Consider the following 23,407-nt stretch of genomic DNA (forward strand, 5'->3'; position numbering starts at 1 on the left):
AAGGAAAGATGTTACCAGCAAGCGAGCAAACGAATGTCGATGTTCGCATTCCTTTCAGGCGGTTCACCAAAGGTGGATAAAGAAAGGGTTCGAGGAGTAAGTGGAAGTGAGGTCATCACTATCGGTAGCAGTTCCGCACACGGCACTTTAATGATTAGCGTTCTGTTCTTTTCTTTTCTTTTTTCCCTTCCCTCACTTAGATTTGTCTTCTTTTTTTTTGGCGCTTCTCCTCCTCCACTCTCTTCAGAGTAATAAAGAGAGCGAACAACAATAAGGGTAGAAGAACAGAAAACACTCAAAACTACCGGGGCGTGAAAAGCAAAGTCCATCCACACAGTCCAGCAGGGGAAAAGGTACGTACAACGAAGAGGAACGGTGGGGGAGCAGTTGCGGATTTGGCTGTTAACCCTTCTCTTCCCTTCATGAAAACAAATCATCCAGAGTTGACGCCTGTTGAACAACTGGTTTTGGCGGTGCCGCTGGCAGACCGCCGCCGAGCAGGTCTTCGAGGGGATCCCTATGGCTGGTTGCAGCTGCTCCCGCTGCTGCATTATTTGGTCCCGCCGGCAACTGCGATGCCGCTGGTGGGCCGAAATCGAAGAGAGACGGTTGCGCAGCTTCGGTGTTTCCCACCTGTGGCTCACTGGACTGCGGCTCCGCTTCTTCATCTTCCTCTTCTTCATCGCTACCGTCCTCAGTGACGAAGCCGTAGGGTGGGAGAAACGACTGGGCGGGTCTTGCGAATACCGCTGCAGCTGTGTTGATAGACTTTAATAAATCTCCCATTGTCATAGCATCGCTGAATGTGGACTCCACGGCAACTGCAGCATGGTGTCCATGGACGATCTCTTTCATCTTGGCCACGCCAATACCTTTGGAAAGCAGCCGCCAGTATGCATAGGCGCGATCGCGTATATCGGGGTCACTGCTTTGTGTTGTCAGTGCGTCAAGCACAGTGTTGAGGGTCGGCTCCATTCCCTGAGGATCGCGCAAAAACATCTTGATAACGGCACTAAGGATACTCAATTGAACTGGTGGCTCATGCAGCATGAGTTCCTCAATGTATTTTCGAATGATGTCCATCCCGTTTTCAACAAATTCACAGAACTCACCCAACATCCAAATGAGTGACACTTTCGCCTCCTCTTCCACTACGCCGTCCGCCCCGCACTCCGAGATTAGAGTGCCCAGCACAAGCAACTTTGGGTACTTGCGGGTGATATTTTTGCAGCTTGTCACCACCTGTGGCAGCAACTCGGGGCGGTTTTTAACAATACGCAGCAACAGAGCCACACAGCTCTGCGCAACTGAGTCAATCTTAAGTGCGAGCTCGGCTATTCCCTTCACCACCTCCTCGACAAAGAATGGATCCACCTCGGTGCTGTATTCCTCCAGCTCTTTCAGGATGCCATTTGCTGAGGAATTGCTGACGAGCTTGAGCAGGAGTCGCAACTTCTCCAGCTTTACGTATGGTGGGTCCGAGAAGCGAACGTAGAAGGAATCCAGGTTGTTAATCAGAAGGTTAGGGAATATGACAAGCAGGGCGTGAATGTTCTTGCACACAACGTACTGTGCCTCGGGATCGCCTCTCGACAGTGTCACGAGGGCTGAGTTAATCCGCACGCCAACCTCATTTACTGTGCTTTGACCACAGTGAGGTAAGTAGTTGATGATGACTTTGATGGCTCCCATGACAACAGACTGGTTTGTGTGATTGGTCTGCAGCATAACGCGCGAGACAACATCCTCTGCAAATCTATCGTCGCCCGGCCGGGTGCAAGAAACAAGCTCCAAGATGTTGAGTTGCCCCCACTCTGTGGTTCCAGGTATCTGGTCCAGCAAGTGCATAATGTGGTGACGCTCCAACACAATTGGAGTCCCGCCGTTGCTGTTGACCTCCATCACCACGGCGGCCGCATTGGAGACAACAACGGCAGCTTTATCAGTCAGCAATTTTAGAAGCTCCGTGCTGAAGCCCTGATCCTCGTATAATTGTCTGCTGTTGTGGAACAGCTTTCCTATACCAATGACTGCGTTCTTGCGAACATACGGATCCAAGTCATTGACAGCGCGACGGAGGGGCTCCAGTGTATACTCCGTCACGGAATCCACACGCACGCACATCATCGTTCGCACGGCGAGCGCCCGCACGACTGGTGAAGGGTTGGTTGTGTCTTGAAGAAATGTGTTGACCGCCATGAGAGCCTTCCCAGGCTGCAGCTTCGCGTTACTGAGAACGTATAGGTAAACCAACTTCTTAAGCTCAAGATTTGTCGTCTGCCCGAGTTTCACGACATCCATGAAGAGATGGCTCACGTCACGGCCCATCGTCATTCCGGCGATAATGCGTTTCACAGCGTTCTTTTGGCGCGACTTATCATTGCTGTTAAGCTCATGTTGCAGCGCCGTTCCCTCTCCGCGCCACGCGGTGTTGAAAAACTTTGAGCCACCGCCGCTGTGCCGGAAGTTCTGTTTGAGCTTTTCCACCTTGCGCAGAACCGCTTCCATTTTCCCGAAGTTTCAACGTGAGTGAATGCACTGTCACCACCCTCACTTAACGTCACAAACCAACAGCAAAAATATAAAATGTGAAAGGAAAGAAGCACAACTGGTTTCTTAACTTTCCTTTACTACGTCCCTTACCCTTTTCTTCCTTGTTTCTAAAATACGTTGTTCTCGCTTTTCTTCCTCGATGCTTTCTCTGCCTCTCTTTTTTTTTTTGTATACTTTTTGTTATTTCAGAGCCCTCAAGTGCCTGGTAGCAGAAAAAGGTGTGGAAAGGGGGAAAAAGAAAATGGAAAAAGAAGAGAGCGAACGAAAGATGAATGGTGCGAGAAACAGACAACCTCAAATAATAATAATAATTATTATTATAATATATATATAATAATAATAATTATTATTATTATTATCAGTCATGAAAAGTGGGTATTGACCACATTTGAACCTCTCTTGGAGAACTTACAAACACTCAGTCAAGGGCGAGTTCGCTGATTCAATCATTTTCTTTTTTTTTTTGTTTTCTTAATAACTCTAAATGAGGCATGAGAATTTGGAGCAAATGTAACAAACGAGCAGAAGACTTATCATTGAAATACGCAATGAGAAGAAGATAAAATAAGATATAAAATTAGATAAGGTGAAGCGAAATGAAAGTGAAACAACATAAAAGATGAAAACAAAGAATGGGAAAAAAGAAGAAAAGAAAAACAACGGTCCCTTTCCTTAAAAACTTTTCCCACTGAGCAATGCACGCATATGCCACTTTTTGTGCCTGAGCTCCGCTTTCCTCAAAACGATCGATTACACTCTCAAGTAATAAATCTTAATTAAGATAAAAGGTAAGAAGTAAAACGGAGAAAAAAAAATAAAGAAAGGAAAATTCATGAAATCCGAAGGGGAAACAACCAAAATAAATAAATAAATAATCAAAACAAATAAAACGCATGCGCACGCACTTTAAAATGAAAATATAAATGAGAGGGAGGGATGATATCACAACAAGATGCATAAAAATATATATGCAGAGATAAGTGAGTAAATAATAAAATAAAGTGAAGTTCCCTCTGCATCAATTACCTTTTTCTTTCTTTCTTTTTCTTTTCTTTACTCTTCCGATCGATCACTTGAATTCGCTAAATCATGACATGCCACATCATATTACGTTATGCTTCATTATTTTTGTGCCATTTGGTACAGGTGCGCATAACTAAAAAGTGACGTATGAAAAACGGCTCCGTCACGGCGGCAGCGGCAAAAAAAAAAAATACAATAAAAACAATAACGACAACATCATCACCGTAATTAACATCTTCACCGCTGACCCACATGAACACAAATATATTCATTTTCGCTTTATTTCAGTTATATTTACACATGACTGTGTGAGCGAAAAAAAAAAAGAATGGCGAAGTTGTGAAAGCAACAACAGACCGCATAACTTGACAGCACTTATGATCGCTACTAACAATCAGAATAACAATAATAACAACAATATAATATGATGATAAGACAAACAAATCAAGGAAACCACTGACACGCTGCAAGATGAGAGGAATGGAAATGAATGAGTAGTAAACTAAATGCGGATGAGTTAAAGGAAAATAAGACAACAATAACAAAATGTATTTGTCCTTTTCCTCCCCCTCCTTTTCACTCTCCGCTTAAATCATCCCTTTTCACCCCTGTTTTCACGCTGCCTTGAAATACCTTCAGAACATTCAAAAAAAAAAAAGAAAAAAAGAAATCAAACGATAGAAAAAGAAAAAAAACGTGAAATAAAGTGAAGCGTTGACAACGGAGTTGGTGTAGAATGAAACAAACAAATAAATAAATGAGGTGCAGCCACTTGCGATAACTAAAATTATTAAACACAAGGTGCACAAAGAAAAACATGATAATAATAATAAAACACAGAAGCAGAAACGAACGAACGAACAAACAAATAAAACATTCATAAATATACCAATGGGTATGAGCACTTTCAGCCGTTAGTTTATTTGATATTGATATTTAATGGGAAATAACACACACGGCCACATTTGTACATTTACATATTATCTTATTTTCCCTTTGTGTACGACGATGCGTTTTGGAAAAACGGACAGCGCAATAATGAGGGAGAGTAAGTAAAAAAAAAAAATATAATAATAATAATCAAAAAAGAAAGACACAGAAGCAACGACGCACCAAGAGCGATCACTTTTAATTATTTGCTTCTTTTTTTTTTTTTTTGCCTTTCTTCAGTTACTTACTTATACATTCACTGGTGTATGAGGGGAGAAAGATAACATAAAATCAACAGAACGACAGCAACGAATATAAACATGCAAAAGCATACAAACAAAGTAAAGCAACATGTATTTGCCTGTGGTAATATTGAAAATGATATCATTATGATTGTTTACCATTTCCTCTCTTTATAATTGTAATTATATATATATAAACCCGTTTCGTCTTAAAGGGGAAAAAAAGAGGTATGGCTGAAGTCCCTTTCTTTCCCTCACGTGCACAAACGGCTCTCCCGTAAATTTAAAAGAAATAAATTAAGATAAAATGACTGGATGGAAGACTGACGACACGGCCCACACGGTAGATAGTTACAAACATAAATATAAATAAAACAAAACGAGAACACCAGACTCCCAAAATGGAATACGACCATACAAATAATAAAAGTAATTATATAAAATAAACTAAAATATAGAAAAGCATATATATATATATATATATATATTACATTTGTATATTTATTTTCTTTTTATAGAAACAAAATATCGAAAAGGAGGGGAAAGGAGGGGAAATAAAAGGAACATAAAGTAGGACTTAAGAAACGAATGGCAGCATTAAGAATCAAAACGAAACAATAAAAAGAGAAGTGAAAACGGAATTTTAACAACTGCGGGCTAATAAAATCTAAAAAGTGTCATATCGGTGGGAATGAGCGAAGCTTTTCCGCACATGTGAAAACAACTAAAATAATAATAATAAAAGGAATAATAACAAAAGTAATAATCCTGAAACAAACAAAACCAAAGAACGGCCATAACAAAACAAAAACACAGAAAGAGCGTGTGGACACGTATATGTGAGGGGGCGAAAATAAAAATAAATTACCCTCCTCTCATCCCTTCACATTTTTCTTTTCCTCACGGGTTGGCCCATGCACTGAGCCGCACTCGACTGTTACGGGAAGAAGAGGGGAGTGTGAAACTAGCAGACAGATAATAATAACAAATCAACAACAACAGCAATGGGGTTTCCGTGCCGTAGCCCCGTGCCTATAAATTGTGTGTTTGTGTGCGTGTGTCTGGAACAACGCACAATAAATAACTCCTCGGTGTTGGGCGCGGTGGCGAAACAGTGTACAACAAGGAATATAAATCAACATATAAGCAGATTGACAAAAAAAAAAAAGAGCAACGAAAGGAGAGAACCAAGAAGGAAACCGGGCAGCAATGGTGGCGCGGCGGCGGGGGGGGGGGTGATAAAAGCATCCACCTCAATGCGCTTTATTTCCACTTTAAGTCCTTCGCCCTTCTTCCTGGAAAACATCTCTTAAATTCCCTCATTTGCCAATATCAACGGACCAACAGATTCCACCGACGCTTGGCTTCCACCAACTTGTTGTGACGTCGCTTGTGTAACGGTTCCATGCCCCCATCCACTTCGTTTGTTTTATCGTAACCGTACATGCCCTCCCTTACAATAAGGCAGTAGCAAAGCATCATGTCGCCATCATCGGTGGGCACTTCTCTCTGTTCCAAGCGGTGCGAGGAGCGGATGAACTCTGGGACTGTAAGGTTTGTATCGTGACGGCGGCGCTCCACGAAGTCGCGAAGAAGTCCCAAAATAGCTGACAGTGTGTGATCTTCCAGCTCCCCTCCCACGTAGTCAGCAACCAAGACGCCGTTTTGCTCAAAACCACGGATGGAGTCGGGTGTATTCTCGAAAACAATCGTCGTTGCAACGTCACGGCCAAGCAGCGAAAGATCCTTTGCTGTGGATCCACCGCGAAACCAATCGCTGCTGCGGTAAATCATGTGGTGCACTGCATTGTGTCTATCAATATGACGGACCACCGCCTCCGCGTAGTGCTTCATGCCGGCTGTCCAAAGTACCGTCTCGCAGTTTTCGTCCAGGAATTGCAGCAACTCCTCCAGTCCGGGGCGTACGTAAAGGGGTCCTTCACGGGCGTACACGAGTGTTTCGTCAAGGTCCAATACAATGGTGGGACGGTCTGCTAGTCGTTTGTCTTTCGGCGCGATGAGAGCTTGAGTTGCGGACGATTTTGGGCTGCCGCGGCAACCCGCGCACGAGAGGTCGTTGCAGGCGTACTCTTGCCGGAAACTGAGGCCACGCACTCGCTGAACCCGCGGCATTTAAGACAAAAATTTAAAATGAAGGAAAAGGAACGCCAGCGACCGGGCCGAAGGAAAAACAAAATATTTCTTTGGTGTCTTTTCTCTTAGATTGGCTTCTTCGTATATATAACCTCTATCTAACACTGGTAATTCTGAAGACAGAAATGTGGAAGATATGCATAGAGTGGTGGGCGTGCAAAAGCAAACAATGGTACATTCTTCCCCCCTCCCACCACCCCTCTATCACAAGCAGCGTTCAGGATTAAGAACACACACGCGCACACACGCAAACACCATGGCTCTGCAACAGCTGCTATATATGTGTGTGTGCGTGCCCACTTCCCATTTCACACGTTCGCGCTTCATTACCACACACAAAGCGCGTTACCCCGCTGCACGCACCCTCCTCTCCATTTGTCGCTCATGAACTGGCTCCAACACAGCAAAAAGGGAATCAGAAACAAATACAAGGAGGATGCAACGTACACCGTAGTAAATCACTTAGTGCCAGAGAGGGGCGTGTTGACACCACCATCTTCAATAGACAATCCCCCTTTCTTGTGCTCACTTCTAATGATCCACATGCCCTCTGCCGCGGGAAGAAGGTTATTTCTCACTTCCATTGACCTGACGCTCCCAATCGGGGGCTTCGCGAGTGCACTTTGGACACTTACAAATGAAGAAGTAATGCTCATACAAAATCAGCTGGCGCTGTGGGTATGGCAGCGTCTCGTCCACATAGCTTATGTTTAACTCTTCCCCGGGTTCGATGTCTCGAAGGGCTTCAATGGACAATGTTTCGTCGCCCACAGCAGTGTAGAGAACCTGCAAATTGGGCTCACATGAGTGGTTTAAAAGGCAGCCTATCGTGTAGATCCCCTGCCCACGCGAGCCGCACATCAACTGCCGGGCGTCGAAGCCGGCTGCCCGCACCTTCTCCTCGAACGCGTCCATCCTAGCCGCAGCATCGGGGATAACCTTCACTTTGCATTTAAGCTGCTCGTAATATGAGGGTCGACTGCGCTCTTGCCCGTTCAATAGCATCGCACCAAGGAGCTCCGACCATCGCGTGGGTGTGAAGAAGTGGCGTTCCTCATCTGTGAAGCGTAGAACTCGGTCCAGAAGCTCGACACCCTTCTCAAGGAATACCCCTGCTGCGTGGCTGTCTTCCGCTGAGTAGCGATGCACGCTGGTACAGCGGGATTCTTCCAGTTTTCTCAACCAATGTTGCTGCCACTGCTGCCCACTGTTGTCATCTTTCTCACCTCCACTTTTGCTGCTGCTCTCGCTTCCTCTCTCCGCTACAATCCCACCATTTTCCTTTGAAGGGCCCAGCAGGTACGTGAGCCGGAAGTCAGTAAGCGGTAACTTGGCAAGTTGCGATACGGGTTGATAAGCGACCTCTACTGGTTGCTTGTGGAAGCGTATATTCGTGACAACCATACAAACAAAGCGGAAGCCTAGGAACACAGTATCGGAGTAGTTAAGAGCTCCCAGGTTCCAATCGTGAGTAACGAATTCATCATACGCACCCTTCTGCTCCTCTGACATCCTGCCGCGGCAGCCGCACCGGTGGAAACGCGACCACGCTGCTTCCCTGCACCGCACCGAGCAGAACACCATCGCACAACCGCTTTCTGAACGCACGCACGGCACCTGCCGGATATCGGCGCAGGATTCACGAAATGGCAGTGCTGAGGTTAATGCCTCATCCTTGGTTACTCGAGCCACAGACTGTGCTGGGCTTTCAAGGAAAAGAAGACAGTTTCCACACACGGCTACCTTGCTAAGGTGGTCGTCTAGGTTCTGCGAACAACAAAGGGCAGTTTCCTCGTGCACAACGTCTCCTTCACGTATTTTTTTTTGAGCAACGAGCCCTTTGCCCTTCACAGAATCTGTCTGAATGCGGAAACTTGCGCCCTCCGTCACGGGCGCATAGAAGGATTCACAATAATTCCAATGTGGTGAGGGGAGAACCATACCAACAAACCCAGCCGACGCCTGGAACGGTGCCGATCTTATCGGCAGCAGAGCAGCTATCCGAAAGAAGATTCTATCCGCGCACCACGGATGTCCAGTGAACCACACCACCACCCACTACCACGGCCAAACGAAAAAAAAAAAAGGTCGCTAACGAGACTTACGGTCGAGGGACGAAGTGAGGGAAAAGAGAAACCGTGAAAAAAAAGTAACAGGAGCGAGAGATGACAGGCAGCTACAGACACTCAGACAACCGTGCTCGCACGACACCCACACGCATTAAAAGCAGAAGGAGGAGGGCAACTGCCCCCCCCCACAGGTCTCGTCTTTCGTTTGTCGTCACAAAGCATTTGCCTGTCCAACATGGGAGCAGCGAAACAAACAAGATATGCAATTTGAAGTAAATTAACAGAAAAAAAAAGAAGGAAAGGAATAATAAAGTAAAAATAAGACACTAAAAGTTGAGTCGTGTTAGCGTTTGGGTAAATACGTATAAGCTAAGGTGGATGGGTGAAGGGAGGCAATGTGGGAAAACTAATAGGGAGCGAAATGGTAAGGAACTCCCCCTACTCCAGAAGGGCAGCGAAATTATAGTCTAACACAACGAAGTGGTTGTGTTCACGCAACAAATAATGCCGGCAGCCCATTTCCTTCAGTCTACTTGCTATACGATTGAAACTCAACAACTCTTCCTCGTTACGGAAACCATAATAAGCTGCGTAGCCACTCCGCTCATCCTCTCCCTCTGAATAGCAGGAATCGGCGACAGAAGGCGACTCCCCTAGGCCGTCACGCAGAAGCTGGCCCCATGGCACTTCACTCGTAAAGAGGAGCTTCACATTAAATTGATATAGCTCATCTACGAGAATAACAAACTGCTGCGCTGCGTTCCTATTTAACCTGCTGATCTGCGGTATGTTTGTAATTATAACCGTGTGGAAAGTTTTGGCAAGGCACTGGAAGTCGGGGGGTCCGAGCGCACCACAAATATCCCTGAAATCGAACAAAGCAATCCCGCCGCAGTGGTACGGGACAACGAGCTCCCGTCCGTAAAGCCATATGGTTTCCCCCTTTACCCACGTGCGACTACCCGAGATGCCACGCTCTACACGGCGGACGAGTTGTGCCGCTGCCTCGATCGTGTTGGGGTGGAGGAAAATGGCATCGTGGTGGCCGGTAGACGCGTTCTCGCGGTAGTCTCGGATGTTTTCACAGTGAACAATGTCGCAGTAGTACCACAGCAACGGCACACACCTCGCAAAAGAATCGGAGATGGAGGTAAGGTCCTGCGGTGGACGGTTGCTTGTTGCGAACAGTATCAGGCCCCGTGGCAGCGCGATGGAGAAGAAACCAGCTAGTAGTGATGCATGCGTGACGTCGATGGTCTGAAACTCATCCAAACACAGAATTGGTGATTCCTGAAGAATGTCATTCACCACTGTGTCCATTGGCCGCAGACGATGGTCTCGTAACTCCGTCTCCGCTTTCTGAAGTCGCTTGACCAAATCACACATGAACGAATGGAGGTGCACACGCCTCTTGCTAACGTGCGGAATTTCTGAGAGTTCGAAAAGATCCATAACAAGCGTCTTACCTATACCAACGTCCCCCCACAGGTAGAGCCCCGTCCTCTTATCAACACCAAGATTCTCCGGCCAGTGGACTTTTATGTCCCGCGTAACAGTGTCGGGGGATGCACGCCGGAGGAAGTGCGACCCCGCGCGCCAAAGCGATTGCGCCAACGCTCTGCATGTTTCCAGACGGGCATAACTACTAGTAATTCCACTGTAGCCACCAGAGTTGGCAAACGTGCCCTTACCACCCGACCCTTTCGCGAGCGGGGGTTCCGCTCCTTTTTTCCCTGAAGAACTCTCACGCACCTTTATCGAATTCGCCAGTTTCGTACAGGCCTGTACCATCAGCCTCTGTCCGGGCTCTTCCCTTAGCACACCCTTCTGCACCAAACAATTGTACATTTCCTCCACAGTCCTCCTGTCCGAAACGTGAGCTCGCCACATATTGCGGGTACACAACGAAGCTATCATAACTGCCTACTCACTGCCAAAATAGACCAACCGCCACGTACGTACAGAAAGGGAAAAGATGGACAAAGGACAGAGACGCAAGACCTAGCAACAATGATGCGCATGTATAGTCACGCACGCAAAGAGAGAGAAATACATATTTATGATCGTAGTCGTCAACTCAGCTAGTGCACAGCGCTCTCACCAAGAAGTCAGATCTGTACCCGCACCGTAAGAAACATCCTCCTCCTTCCGTGAGAGCACTAAGAGGCACCGGAATGTGAAAACCCTTAGGGGAGGAAAGGAATCGACCCTACGCATCCTCAAGTACAAGCCGGCGGAGGGTCTCGAGTTTTTCCACGTCGTCATCGCTCAGTGAGTGTTTTCCGCTGATGGCGCCTGTTATTATTTGGTTGCACTCTTTGAGGAGTTCCGCCACACCCATCGCCTCAGCCGCAAGGCACGTCACCGCACCTCCCACCGCACGCCCAGGGAGGTCGACGTGCACGTGAAAGCGGGAGTGGATAAGAAGGCTACACAGAAGCGCGAAGAGCGCGCCGCTACGTGCCGTGTCAGTAGTGAAGGTGTCTTCTTCCACACGTTTCTTCACTTCTTGCTTCATTGAAGCGAGCGTCTCACGCTCAACCTTCTTATTCAGTTGATGGAAGCCGGATACTGCGATTTGGGCGGTACAGCTCATGTCACGCAGAAGCTTTGTGAAAGTCTCCACAGATTTACCCATTGCCGCATCAACGAGCGGGGAGAGGTTTTGACGCTGCTGTTCTGGAAGAGCCTTCAGGGCTTTTTGAAGCAAAGCAGCAGTAGGAGGTTGTTGTTTCTGCTGGTCTTCTTTCACCATTAATGCCTCACACACACACTCATACACACCTGCGCTGTCAAGACCTTCATTCAGCAGAATGTCGCGTAGGAGCGCAAAGGCACGGTCGGTGAGAAGGTGGCGGTTGAGGGCTACACAGGACGCCTCGTCAAATTTTGTCGTTGCCCACAAAACACCCTTCTCAGCAATCACCATGCCACACCATGCGGTGCCAAGCGACGACTGAAGGTTTGTACGCATCCTTTTCCAGTCCACGGAAACGTGCTGCTCAGCCGCTGCGGCGAGCTCGCTGTATACCTCCTGCGCTACTACTTTCCACTCTGAGGTCAACTCTGCGAGCACATCCTGGTATTGTTCTAGGGGCAGACCCGTGACATCCGCTACCGCTCGCAACAGTATCTCTTCCTCCTCCTCACCAAACTCACGACTAACCTTCGATTTCCTCCCCTTTGCCCCACTTTCCCTTATTTGCAAGTCGTAAGAAGATTCCAGCCGTTTTTTCACCGTGGGTAGCACAGACTCATGAAGCAGCACGCCGCAGTCTAGTAGAGTGCACGACGTAACAATAGGATGCAACTCGCGTAACCGCCGCAAAAGAATATCGGAGTCCTTTTCGAAGTCTACAGAAAGTGGAAGGTGGGTTGACAGGTCCACAACCAAGGCGTCGCCGTGTGCTAAGTCTTCAAGGACAACCAAGTTTGCCAGAAACCTGTCGGAAAGAAAGCATGCGGAAAGCGCATGCCCCGCATTTGGGTACTTTTCACTGCGGGCAACCGAAGGCGATTCCGTATTGGCCGTGGACGCAGCCTGGACACGGCGGGTCCGCCTTTTCGGAGCGTCACCTTGTGCTGTAGCCTCCATAACGGGGTTATATTTTGTCGAAAGGAATTCCCTCGCCTGCGTGATGCCTTTCCTATGCAGCAAGGCGTACTCAATGAAACCATTCGAGAGGTAAACGTTTTCCACCTCATTTGCACGGTCTTGTTCGAAGTAAGTTGGGATGTAAACCCGTCCTTCAATTTTTCCGGGTAGGTCATTCCTCACGGCCTCGATGAGGACATCCACTAACGGGGCAAAGAGGTTGTATCGCTCGAAGAAGGTCGTCAAGTTGACGGGCTCCGTAGCAGCCAGTAATCCCGCGCGGAGCACGACCTTTTGCGCTCCAACAAATTGTTTTGTGTGCAGGGCGCCCCCCTGAAGAACGGCGCGTAGCCGTCCCGACTCAACCGCACCAGTTAAAAGGTTTTGGGCGAACAGGGATGTGAAGCGGTGTATCCTTGCGAACTCTGAAACAGCGACAAACCCCTTTTCCTTCAGGACATCTTGCGCTGCAGAGACGGTCGAGTCCAGGTATTCATCTGTCATGAGTTCCGCAGCCTCGAGACGTATATTAGGTTCTTCAAGCACCTCCGGTAGCACGCGCTCAATGTGTATCATGTGCACAGTTAAAAGACCAGGGAGATCGGTTACATTCATGCGCCCGCCATTGGCGTGTACCTCATCAATGACTTCACGTCGCAACTGATCCCACGTCAGGTATTCCTTACCGTCAACAGTGAACAACAGGTCGACCAACTTTTTTCGCTGCAGCACATTAACAATTTCCACCACATTGCGCTCGGTGATCTGGTTAGGAATATCCTGCCGCTGGATTGCCTGAAATTTGCGTATCAGTTCACTCAGCTCCAACTCACTCATTTCTTCCTAAGGATATCGAGGGAAGTGTGTTGAGGTTGGGGCAAAGTAAATAAATTACAGGAATAAACAGGAGAAAGACCAACCACCATAAGAGACGGTACAACAATGCACCTGTGCGTGCTTGTGTCTTCAGGGCTGTCGCAAGTGACTTTTCGTTTTCGTCTGCGCTAGTAAGAGAAAGCTCATGCGTGAGAGACGGGGGAGGGTAACGCTCTTGCCGTTTAGCACAAGGAGTATAATCATCTCATTAGAGAAATGCTATTTTGTACACGAAAGCACATGTGTGCCACGGGAGAAGACTTTGCGCCGCCTTTCATCCTGGAAAGAATACTCCACGTGGTGTATATCACTTTCACCATCGCCAACAATGCGAGTTATGCACGTGCACTCCGCATTCTCCGGGATGGCTTCAAGATAATTGATCTCAAAGCTGACAGAACGGAACTCTGCTGCGGGTCTCGCAGCACCCAGATGAATCTGCGTGAAAGTGTCAGCTAAAATGGCTAAAGCACCCCCGTGTGTGGAGCGGAACCCATTCAGTGCCCGTTGGTTCGCCCTCCATGAGAAACCCATTGACTCGCCATCACAAGCCTTAACACCTGTAGGTGTAAACTGCACCGTCCGCATAACGTTGGAACAGAAACCATCTGAACTGTTAATGAGTTCTGCTGCCCGCTTCTGTGCTTGGGAGACGGTCACAGTGCCCACCCTACAAAATCCGCGCTGCATCTTACGAACTCTCCGTTACCCTCTTACGCCCCCAGAGTTGTGGAGGCAAACACTCCTTTGTGCCGACCCTTTTCCACCCGCTCAGCGGAAGTGAAACCTTACAGATAGGGTCACAGGAAACCCACCTAAATGATGACAAACTACCACGGGAATAAAGCAAGCCAGTGAAGGTGAAGAAAAGTGATCTTGTGTTCAGAGGGGGAAAAGAAGGTACGCGCGCAAAGGTGGGACGAACGGATGCACTCACAAAGGAAGCAGAAGAAGTGCAAACAAGCAAAACCAAACCCACGACAGGTTGGAGTGCCGACGACTGGGATCAAATACCCTCCGGGGAGTCACCTTTACCATCGCAAATTCGTCTCTCACCTCCCGATGCAACGAAAACAACAACAACAACAAAGCCCCTCTCCCCACAAAATCCATTAAGGTGACCTCCTCCTGTTATCACTCACGTTACCGGTTGGAACTTGCTACGACGCAGACCACGTGAACGTGACATCCCCAACTACATCCTCGTGTGAGAGGCCAAACGTCTGTGGCTCCTCCAAATCAACGAAATGTTTTGCTCGTCGTAGCATACGCTGGCGAGAGGCAGGAAGCACTTTACTGCTATTTTCCATCGCAGTGAACTCGTTGAACGGAAGACAATTCAGGCTGATCAACTTTTTTTTAACGAGTTTGTCGCCACATGTTCTTGCGTGAAGACTCATCAGTCGTTTTGTAACCTCCTCGCCGCAACGCCTGCAACGGTAGAAGAAATCACAAGAAAATTCGTCGGGATCGTCGTCACGCGGCCGCTTACGCTGCCCACCATTGATTTTGTGGTGTAGTTCATCATAAGAGGAACAGCCCCAGTATGTTGAGCCGTAGGTGCAGAACACCTCCTCGCCGGGATCTATGTCACGTGCGGCAACAACGAAAACACGTCCCGCTAGCATGTCGTACTCCTGCATCGCCGCGTTGGCAGCTTTTGGTCCATTGTCGTTGATGAAGGTTGCTAAAGATAAGTGCTCACCGTTCTCATCCACACCATCAACAAAATACGCGGCGGTACGGAGTCGCACCACATAAATGCTTTGTTCGTGTTCTTTTGGAGGCCGGCGAAGAAGACGTCCAGTATACTCACACATCACGGTGCCCTGCCTCAGGGCCCTGGAAGATCGCAGGAATAATCCAAGACCTGCACGCCTGCCAAGTATAGACTGACGCACTTCAAAGAAACGGTGCTCTGCCTCGCGAGGGATGTACTTTACGACCTTCCTTTCGCCGACGCGGAGCACCGTCATCCCAAGGTCCTGGTACTCCGGTGTTACAAGAATATTTCTCACCGCTGCGTTGGAACTATCCTTCAGAACGAATGCATCATCCCCCCAGCGCTCTAGCACACCACTTTCCGTCATTTTAAGACACACCGCAGTCATGTTGTCTACCGACACAACGCCATGCAATATATCAGCGAGCCGCCTAGCTGTCATGGCTATGCATGCCCGCTGGAGAATTTGCTTCACGATACGCTCCAAAACCTTGCATATCATGCACTGTGGCAACTAATCACGGGAGAAGCAGCTGGGTTCGTCCCTCACGTCCCCTAAGTTATTTGTCTCTATCTGTTACGATAAAGCGATGGTATGGGATATAAAATAAAAGTGACATGATAAAGAAAAAGTTCTCACTGAGGGGGGGGGGGCACGCCCCGTCTGCCGATGGTACTTTCCCTCCTCCAACAGAGTAACTCACGCCACCGGATACACCGGGGGCCAGTGACAACCTTAGCAACACATGGAGACAACAATAATAACAGAAAAACAATACGCCTGCCACGGGTGGTTGCGCGGCAACGTACACGGCAGGTGCAGTCGCGCCCAGATGCACCCGCAACCATCCACGACCTCACGCAGGGCGAGGCTACGATGAAACAACTTTGCATCCATTGCTTTCGGGTAACCCCTGTGAAGCAGCAGGGATGCCTTCCCTTCAACATTCTAATCGTGTATGGGGAAATATTGCACCACCGAAAAAGAGGAAAAAAAAAAGCCGAAGCAGAGGCAGGAGGAGAAGAGGGGAGTGGTGCCGCTTCACTGAGGAAGTACTACCATTTGCAATGACAGCGCTACCAGGCAGCGGAATAACATTGCCGGATGCTTGACGTTTGGAAGGGTGAGAGGATGTATAAAAACCCTAACGAAAGAGGCAGCACAGAAAAATAATATTAGAGAAAGTAATAATAACACCATATGAAGACGGAACAAACGGCAAGCATCCGCGTACATAAAACAACTTATCACACCATATACCCATACGGGTACATGAGGTGACGATAGGGTCCCGCACGTGCACCGCTGTCGGAGTGGGGAAGAGGAAAAAAAAAACAAAGCAAAAACAGCAGTCGGATTGTCCACCTTCTCCATGCGACTTTTCATTACTTATATGACTTGCCGCCCCCAATCACCATCGACACCTCAGATAAGCTAATTTGTTTTCTTTTCAGCCATAGTTTCACCACCGTTCGCGACACAACCAGTTAAGGGGTAAAGAAAGGAAGAGCAACACGATGCATTCTGCAATCGTTAACATCACCGCCACAAGACCCGTGGCGCAACATTTCGTGCGATCATGCACAAGACTCATGTCATTCCTTCATACGCATACGCAGCCAAGACCGCTCTTCTTCTGGTTACCACGGCCACACTAATAACTTTGACATTGTTTTCGCCTCTATTCAATTGGTTTTAGCAACAGCTAACGACTCACCAGCAGTTCGCTCATTTTTGGCATCGTCACTGTCCAGCAACAGGAGGGGAATCATTCCAAGGAGTAACCCCGTCATAATGCCGACCGTCCCACCAATGTGTCCGGCAAAGAATACACGCTTCCCTTTCATCTGGTTTTCTGTTAATGTGGGTACCCTGAAGTTAAACCTCTGCACAGCCTTCTCAATAACACCATGCAGCTGCATGCCCAAAACACCGGAGAATATGTTCCCCATTGCGGCACAGGTCAGCACGGAGCAATTAAAGTAAAGCCCGAATGAGTTATCAATGGCGTCACCTGCGAGAATCATCATTGCGTTGTCGAGGAACCCAAACCCAACAAACGGCAGTCCCGCCACTAAAGCGACCCAAAGCAGTGTGCTGTACGGTACTAACTCATCTGCCTCATCCATGGCTTGCTTCTGCAGGCGATCCGTCACCTCCTCATCCTCTTCTTCTTCTTGCCTTCGCCGCAGCGCTCCCTCCAACCAATGATCAAAGTCCTTCGGTGAAATAAACCGGTCCTTGTCCACACCAGCGCGCTTCATTTCCGTCACGGCGTTGTCCTTTCCAAACCACTCTATAGCGCCACCAGCGACAATGAGACGGCGCCTGCTTGCTGCATCGAGTCTACCAATAATGTCGCCGAGAATCTTCGGGTCACTCTCCAAAATATCGACGAGCCGCCGAAGTTCCTCTTGACTCAAGCGCGGCACTCCTTCCACAGAATGGAACCGTTGCGACCATCGTCTACTGTGAGAAATTCCCCCCGGAATACAACACTGTATCCGTCTCATCCCTAGGCAAAGACCCTTTTGGCAACACAACAAACAGCAGCGACGGGAATCGTCGTCTCCGCTGAACAGTAAGAACAAAGCAACGATAAGAAAGTAGAGAAGCAAATAAAGGGCGGAGGAGAGGGAAAAGAGAAAGGAAGGCAGTGGAAAAAAGGTGTAACAAGTTGCTTCTGGCACCCTGATGAAAGGGAGCGTGCATATTTAACATACAAAAATATGATGCACATATATATATATATATATATATACTTGCATAACTTACCCGAGCAGTTGTGGATACACGTGTGTAAATTGGCACCGGCACCAATGTGAGAGATTCACGGAGAACAGAGGGGTGCGACGAGGCCGAGAGCGCGTAAAGGACTCCAAGAAAGAGTAAAACGAAAAGGACGGACCAACAGACGGGTCAAATTGCATGTCGTACTGTCAACCCACAGAGGGAGTGCGTGATCGATACAGCGCCTCCACAGATTTCCCTATGATAGAGGGTGCCTGATTGATATGGGATGGCCCCATACTGCAACGCCAACCTCAATGCAGGCAGTTAACTGCTCAACTGCCGCTGCGCTCCCATCGGACTCGTACGTTTTCAGCAACTCATCAGAGAAAACATCAGAGAAATGCTGCATATAATCGTCTCTAGCCTTCTGCATGGCTGAGCTATCGACGGCTTCTGACATGACCAGTGCCCTTTCGCAACACTTCATGCGGATACATATATATATGAAGATAGGGGAAACACAAAATAATACGCTTAGCGAAGTGGAAAGGTGCAGTTGCACAGCACAAAACCACACACAGTATGAGGGAGGATGGAAAACATCAAGATACAACGACAGAAGAAATTTACGAGACGGCAGGGTCGCTCGGAGATGTCTGGTAGCGAGTGTGAGCTAGCTGGCCCGCATCTAAACAACAACAACAACTCCTCGCACATTAACCTGCTCGGCAAGACGAACCTGCACAAAATTAAAAAACTTCGAGCGACTCTTTTTCACTGAGAAGCCGAGACGCATATGTTCAAGTTTCCTGTTGTGACTCTCCCGCTGCTGAAATAAATCAAACATTTCGCCAGCGTAGGAGGCCTTTACACGACGCGTGTGGCCCACCGTCACGTGAAGCGGAACCGCACAACCTGGGCTCAACTGTAGTTCCTGACGGCGACCATTCAACACCACCGTGGCACCGAGGCACAAGGCAAAGGGATCGATCAAGACGGAGTGAAGGGTAACGTCCACAGCACTTCCAATAGCTGGCACAGAAACCCACGTCGCAGCACTTGTAGGACCGTGAAACACTGTGACGTGGGGCAAAGCAGGTTGGCACTCGTACCGATCTTCAAGGGCACGAAACCACACATTTTCTGGTGGTGTTTCCCCCACTTCTCGCCCGTCAAGAAGCCAACCGCGAAGCCAACGGGTGTGCCCCTTCTCCACTACGCCGGGACGTCGTCTGTTGCCTAAGCCCAGACCACGTTTACACCTTTCCCACCAGCTCAACTTCGGCAGATCCACTACCACTGTGATGCTCTTAACAACGTCTGATATAATCTCGTACAACTCGTCGAATTTCACCAACAACTGGACCGCCACTGTATTAACCGCCTTTTTACGACTCACTTCAAGACTTCGCGCAAGGGTCATACTGTCGTTATAATGATCTCCAAGAATCGATGTAGCGAATGTTGCAAAGTGCTTTGTTAGCTCTCTCTCTGCTTGTTGATGATCATAGACAGTGGCACGATGGCGACAGCTCGGAGCAGGCCCATTTGTTTCCTCGTAGAGGAGTAATACCGAGCGGGCGAGGTCCTCAGCCGAGGCTGCTGCAGCATCCAAACAAAAACAAGGCTCACTTTCCAGTGGGGCAACAAACTCCTTTCCCACAGCATAAAGGGCAGCCTGAGCTTCCTCGGCACCTCGCAGTACGGAGTGGTTTCGTCTTCCAGCAATACGAGACGCTAGGATGTTGCGCTCAGCGCATGCCAAGTAAACTATGCGGAAGCTAGCCAACTCTCTGGGAAGCATATAGCGCCACCGCTGCCGTGTGCTCGGCTTGGCGTTGCACGCGTCGAAGATCAGAAGACCCGGTCCCTCAAGTAGAAATGACAACAAAATTGACTGCCTGAACGCACGTTGCACAAACTGGTGCACCATCGAGCGCAACCTTCGCTTCTTGTGCTTACTCGAAGAGTCATTGATGCCATGGTGCTCCGCCACGCACTTCGCAACTTCATCCCGACTCAGGTGCAGAATGTAACGAAAAGTAGAACACCCGTTCCCTCCCATTTCCCCAATTAGCCTTGCGAGTGTGGTTTTTCCCACACCAGGAAGACCACACAAAAAAATGACATCGAGCGGCGCATACGATATCGTCTGGGCCTCTTTTTCGGTAAACCCGAGGAGTCCCTTATAGGCCTGTTGGACACTCAAGTGGCTACCACGATAACGCTTATTACCTTGATCATTGATATACGACTCAAATTCGCTGTATATCTGGTGTACGCCACGATTTGTTACAGCCTGCTGCAAACATGTGTAGCCGGAGATATGTTCTGTCCATGAGCCGAGAATTTTATGGAAGAGCAACGGGTGCGCAGCAGATTCGCCGGACACAATAGACCGAAGTGAGCGCAGCACACGGTACTTCACCGTCTTTGCCTTCAAGCGGATCAACAAAGCCGTAAAGGGTGAAATCGACTGACTTTCCGGGGAAACACGCTGCACAGTGTCTTCAATGACCACCACATATCCCTCTGCTAGCGCCTCACCAGCGGGATCTTTCCCTTCCCAATGCTGCCTCTCTCCTAGCCAAGTGATTAACTCCTCACAATTCTTAACGCGCCAACAAGGAACTGATGGAAACCCCCACTCCTTTGCCATCTTCTGCATGATATCCGGGGGAACACTCACCTCCCGCATATCATCCCGCTTGTGAATGGAGAAAACGACCAGTTTGTTGTCAAACACGGTCCGCTCTGGCACCGGATGGTGCGAGTCGTCCTTGAGTGAAATGCACTCGCAGCTCACAGCAGCTCTCAACTCGAACAAATCACGCGCCAGCCGTCTACGCTGCTCGGTACTCAACATGGACTCCAGAATGTGATACGCAATATCGACGTGCGGACCCTCCACAACGTGCTTCGTGACAACGCCAAGCGACTTGCCATCAAGAGAAAACAATGTTACAACAAATCCGGCTAGTTTTCTCTGCAACCATATGCCCTGCAGCTTCGCTACATCGCCTTTCCACATCAGGAGATCCCGCTCGACATCCTCGATGTCAAAAAACTTGTTAACGCCACGCACAACAATTTCGCTGGTATCAGCGCTAAGAAGAAGAGTACGTGCTGCGATGGGCAGGCTTTCTACATCCCCCTGATGAGATTCCTTCACAACTAATGAGTTGAATGCGCCAGTGGCGATGAAATGTGCCTTTCCGCTATGAGCGCATTCAACAATGTCTTCCACGTTTGCGCCGTTCCATTCCCTCTTGAAAAGACACCTTTCAACAAGAACCTCCATCCACTACGGAAGGAGGGGGAAAAAAAAGAAGCTCGTAGCCAGACAGAGCGGTGCACGGCACAGGGAAACAAGTGGGTTAAAAAAGGTAAATACTGGTGTACCACTGGCGTCAGGCTGATCTGTCTTCTACTGTGCAAAAAATTTTCCAGGCATCCCCACTTTATCTCCAACAGATGACCAATCCTCTTCCTTTCTCTATGGTTGCGTCCCAGCAGGGCAATCTTCTTCAGCTGCAGGCGGCGGAGGAGCAACCGTCGGGGCTGGTCCTCGTTTCCCTTTCCTTCGGCTGCAGTGATGCTTCCTTGGAGAACGCAGCTTTGCGTTCACACCTTTTACAGTTGTTTCTAACTCATCACCAAGAATATCCCTCAGATAAGGATACGAGTCATCCTCAGCTCCCATACAAAGAAGGAGAACCACGCTGTCTACGTGACCGGCGATGGCAGCATACTGAAGGGGAGTGGCCTTCTGACCGAGGCCAAGGACAAACTTTTCCGATAGCCTCTTTACGCCATAGTGGCGCCGGTTGTAAACCACAAATCCTCTCGCACTGACAGCACTGCCATCCAGCTCTATAAAAGCGTGTAGATCTTTCACACTACCAGCGTAGGCAATTGTCCATATGTTTTTCAGAGAAAACGTGTCGCACTCAAGTGGTCCGGCGTCCTGTGGTGCAACGGCACTAAACCGAGCAGCAGCATCGAATGACGAGGAGGGCGGCCGCATAAGGGAGTCTAACCTCAAAATGGCACTGGCGAGTTGAAGTTGGTGTGACATATACTTAGCTGTATTACGAGGTGAAACAGAGATTAGCTTCTCATTGCTCCGTTTTAGAACCTTCACAGCCCCTGGCGGCACATCCACGCGGTTGTACCGAGCACCACCGAACACGACATATGAGGGGAGCGACTTTCTGCATGCGGCCAGTGTGTCCCCATCTGTGACAACCCCACCTAAAGCGGGAGAGATTTGTTCAGCCCCACCAACCACGGCGGCCGCCTGCTCTCCGCTCTGCCCTTCACTACCGCCTAGGGCAGCTACCGGCAAAATGGCAGCTTTCGCCGCCACATTAACGCCACCACACCCTTCAAGTGAAACAGTGAGGGGCTCACTACTCCTGCCTGGACTCAGAGTCGGAGGCAGTTCCGCCGTCAACCTGCTCTCATTTGCCACTGCGGGCAGGGTTGAAAGGGGAAGAGGAGGGGTTGATAACAGTGGCATCAACAGATTAGCATCTACGGAGGACAGTGGCTGCTGCAGCGCGCTAATCTGTGGAATGGGTACTGCCTTTGGTACAGACAGCGAAACCGGCTGCGGCGCAGGCACGGCGAGTACTGAGGGCTGCGGGGTCACCCCTATTGGGTTGTTAAGAGGAATCGGGGGTGGCGCAGCGGTGGGAGCAGGCGAACCAAACCAACCACTCATTCCTCCTATATATGAACGGCCGACCCGATGAGTGTAAGAAGCATATAGAGAAGGCAAACAAGTATGGGCGACCACAAGCAAGCAAAAAAAAAAAAAACAGCAACTGCAACACATCATGTAATGAACATAGTAAAGCAAAGTAATAATGATAATAGTAATCAGAGATGAAACCGTGGGCACGATTATCAATCCACACAAGTGTATAACCATATTTATACGAATATATGTATTTGTGCGTGACCAATCCCACACGGCGTGACGAGAGGGTACGTGTGCCGGAGAGAACAAGGTTATTTTTTTCGCCCAAGCGATACAACATGATCGTATTCACTCTTCTCGACGGGCTGCACACTCAACCTTGACTGCGAAAATAGCTGCATCGCCTGCAGCTTTTTCTCCTTCTTTAGTTCCTCGAGGGAAACAATTGAAGCAAACTTTTCCTCAAATTGCACATCGACCATTTCCCACGGGTTCTTCTTGCTTGCTCTTGCATCGTAATATTCTGATTTCGGGTCCAACGCCGTGTGGTCGGGGTATGCAGTCTTTACAACGGAGGCAAGTCCCACTACACCAGAGGGCTTCGCGTTACTGTGGTAGAACAGTACACAATCTCCAACCTTCATCAACTTCATGTTGTTCCGAGCAGCATAATTCCGAACCCCGTCCCACGGGGAGCGGGTGCATTTCTTCAGGTCGTCAATCGAAAACTTATTAGGCTCGGACTTCATCAGCCAGTACTGCACCCCGGCCGGAGACCGCGGCCTTTTACGATTCATCTCCAC

At 48.8% G+C, this 23,407-nt stretch overlaps 13 protein-coding genes across 13 annotated transcripts; 2 read left to right on the plus strand and 11 right to left on the minus strand.

The window, feature by feature from the left end:
- Positions 1–420: 420 nt before the first annotated feature.
- TbgDal_X9830 (beta-adaptin, fragment, putative) lies at positions 421–2,508 on the minus strand (the record flags this gene model as incomplete). The annotated part of the gene is made up of 1 exon (XM_011779854.1): positions 421–2,508. The coding sequence occupies one exon, from the start codon at positions 2,506–2,508 to the stop codon at positions 421–423; it is 2,088 nt and encodes a 695-aa protein (XP_011778156.1).
- Positions 2,509–5,752: 3,244 nt separating this feature from the next.
- TbgDal_X9840 (hypothetical protein, unlikely) lies at positions 5,753–6,061 on the plus strand (the record flags this gene model as incomplete). Its single annotated transcript, XM_011779855.1, has 1 exon — positions 5,753–6,061. The coding sequence occupies one exon, from the start codon at positions 5,753–5,755 to the stop codon at positions 6,059–6,061; it is 309 nt and encodes a 102-aa protein (XP_011778157.1).
- Positions 6,062–6,080: 19 nt separating this feature from the next.
- On the minus strand, positions 6,081–6,881 carry TbgDal_X9850 (TFIIF-stimulated CTD phosphatase, putative; the record flags this gene model as incomplete). Its single annotated transcript, XM_011779856.1, has 1 exon — positions 6,081–6,881. The coding sequence occupies one exon, from the start codon at positions 6,879–6,881 to the stop codon at positions 6,081–6,083; it is 801 nt and encodes a 266-aa protein (XP_011778158.1).
- Positions 6,882–7,469: 588 nt separating this feature from the next.
- On the minus strand, positions 7,470–8,843 carry TbgDal_X9860 (hypothetical protein, conserved; the record flags this gene model as incomplete). Its single annotated transcript, XM_011779857.1, has 1 exon — positions 7,470–8,843. One exon carries the CDS (start codon positions 8,841–8,843, stop codon positions 7,470–7,472), a length of 1,374 nt encoding a protein of 457 aa, XP_011778159.1.
- Positions 8,844–9,409: 566 nt separating this feature from the next.
- Positions 9,410–10,888, minus strand: TbgDal_X9870 (ATPase, putative; the record flags this gene model as incomplete). The annotated part of the gene is made up of 1 exon (XM_011779858.1): positions 9,410–10,888. The coding sequence occupies one exon, from the start codon at positions 10,886–10,888 to the stop codon at positions 9,410–9,412; it is 1,479 nt and encodes a 492-aa protein (XP_011778160.1).
- Positions 10,889–11,180: 292 nt separating this feature from the next.
- Positions 11,181–13,403, minus strand: TbgDal_X9880 (hypothetical protein, conserved; the record flags this gene model as incomplete). The annotated part of the gene is made up of 1 exon (XM_011779859.1): positions 11,181–13,403. The coding sequence occupies one exon, from the start codon at positions 13,401–13,403 to the stop codon at positions 11,181–11,183; it is 2,223 nt and encodes a 740-aa protein (XP_011778161.1).
- Positions 13,404–13,661: 258 nt separating this feature from the next.
- TbgDal_X9890 (hypothetical protein, conserved) lies at positions 13,662–14,132 on the minus strand (the record flags this gene model as incomplete). The annotated part of the gene is made up of 1 exon (XM_011779860.1): positions 13,662–14,132. One exon carries the CDS (start codon positions 14,130–14,132, stop codon positions 13,662–13,664), a length of 471 nt encoding a protein of 156 aa, XP_011778162.1.
- A 470-nt stretch (positions 14,133–14,602) lies between these two features.
- On the minus strand, positions 14,603–15,667 carry TbgDal_X9900 (hypothetical protein, conserved; the record flags this gene model as incomplete). Its single annotated transcript, XM_011779861.1, has 1 exon — positions 14,603–15,667. One exon carries the CDS (start codon positions 15,665–15,667, stop codon positions 14,603–14,605), a length of 1,065 nt encoding a protein of 354 aa, XP_011778163.1.
- A 168-nt stretch (positions 15,668–15,835) lies between these two features.
- On the plus strand, positions 15,836–16,237 carry TbgDal_X9910 (hypothetical protein, unlikely; the record flags this gene model as incomplete). Its single annotated transcript, XM_011779862.1, has 1 exon — positions 15,836–16,237. One exon carries the CDS (start codon positions 15,836–15,838, stop codon positions 16,235–16,237), a length of 402 nt encoding a protein of 133 aa, XP_011778164.1.
- Positions 16,238–16,851: 614 nt separating this feature from the next.
- On the minus strand, positions 16,852–17,679 carry TbgDal_X9920 (hypothetical protein, conserved; the record flags this gene model as incomplete). The annotated part of the gene is made up of 1 exon (XM_011779863.1): positions 16,852–17,679. One exon carries the CDS (start codon positions 17,677–17,679, stop codon positions 16,852–16,854), a length of 828 nt encoding a protein of 275 aa, XP_011778165.1.
- A 908-nt stretch (positions 17,680–18,587) lies between these two features.
- Positions 18,588–21,200, minus strand: TbgDal_X9930 (hypothetical protein, conserved; the record flags this gene model as incomplete). The annotated part of the gene is made up of 1 exon (XM_011779864.1): positions 18,588–21,200. One exon carries the CDS (start codon positions 21,198–21,200, stop codon positions 18,588–18,590), a length of 2,613 nt encoding a protein of 870 aa, XP_011778166.1.
- A 195-nt stretch (positions 21,201–21,395) lies between these two features.
- On the minus strand, positions 21,396–22,835 carry TbgDal_X9940 (hypothetical protein, conserved; the record flags this gene model as incomplete). Its single annotated transcript, XM_011779865.1, has 1 exon — positions 21,396–22,835. One exon carries the CDS (start codon positions 22,833–22,835, stop codon positions 21,396–21,398), a length of 1,440 nt encoding a protein of 479 aa, XP_011778167.1.
- Positions 22,836–22,915: 80 nt separating this feature from the next.
- Positions 22,916–23,401, minus strand: TbgDal_X9950 (hypothetical protein, conserved; the record flags this gene model as incomplete). The annotated part of the gene is made up of 1 exon (XM_011779866.1): positions 22,916–23,401. One exon carries the CDS (start codon positions 23,399–23,401, stop codon positions 22,916–22,918), a length of 486 nt encoding a protein of 161 aa, XP_011778168.1.
- Between the last annotated feature and the right edge of the window lie 6 nt (positions 23,402–23,407).

This window comes from Trypanosoma brucei, chromosome 10 (assembly GCF_000210295.1).
Source record: "Trypanosoma brucei gambiense DAL972 chromosome 10, complete sequence".
Taxonomy (NCBI): domain Eukaryota; phylum Euglenozoa; class Kinetoplastea; order Trypanosomatida; family Trypanosomatidae; genus Trypanosoma; species Trypanosoma brucei.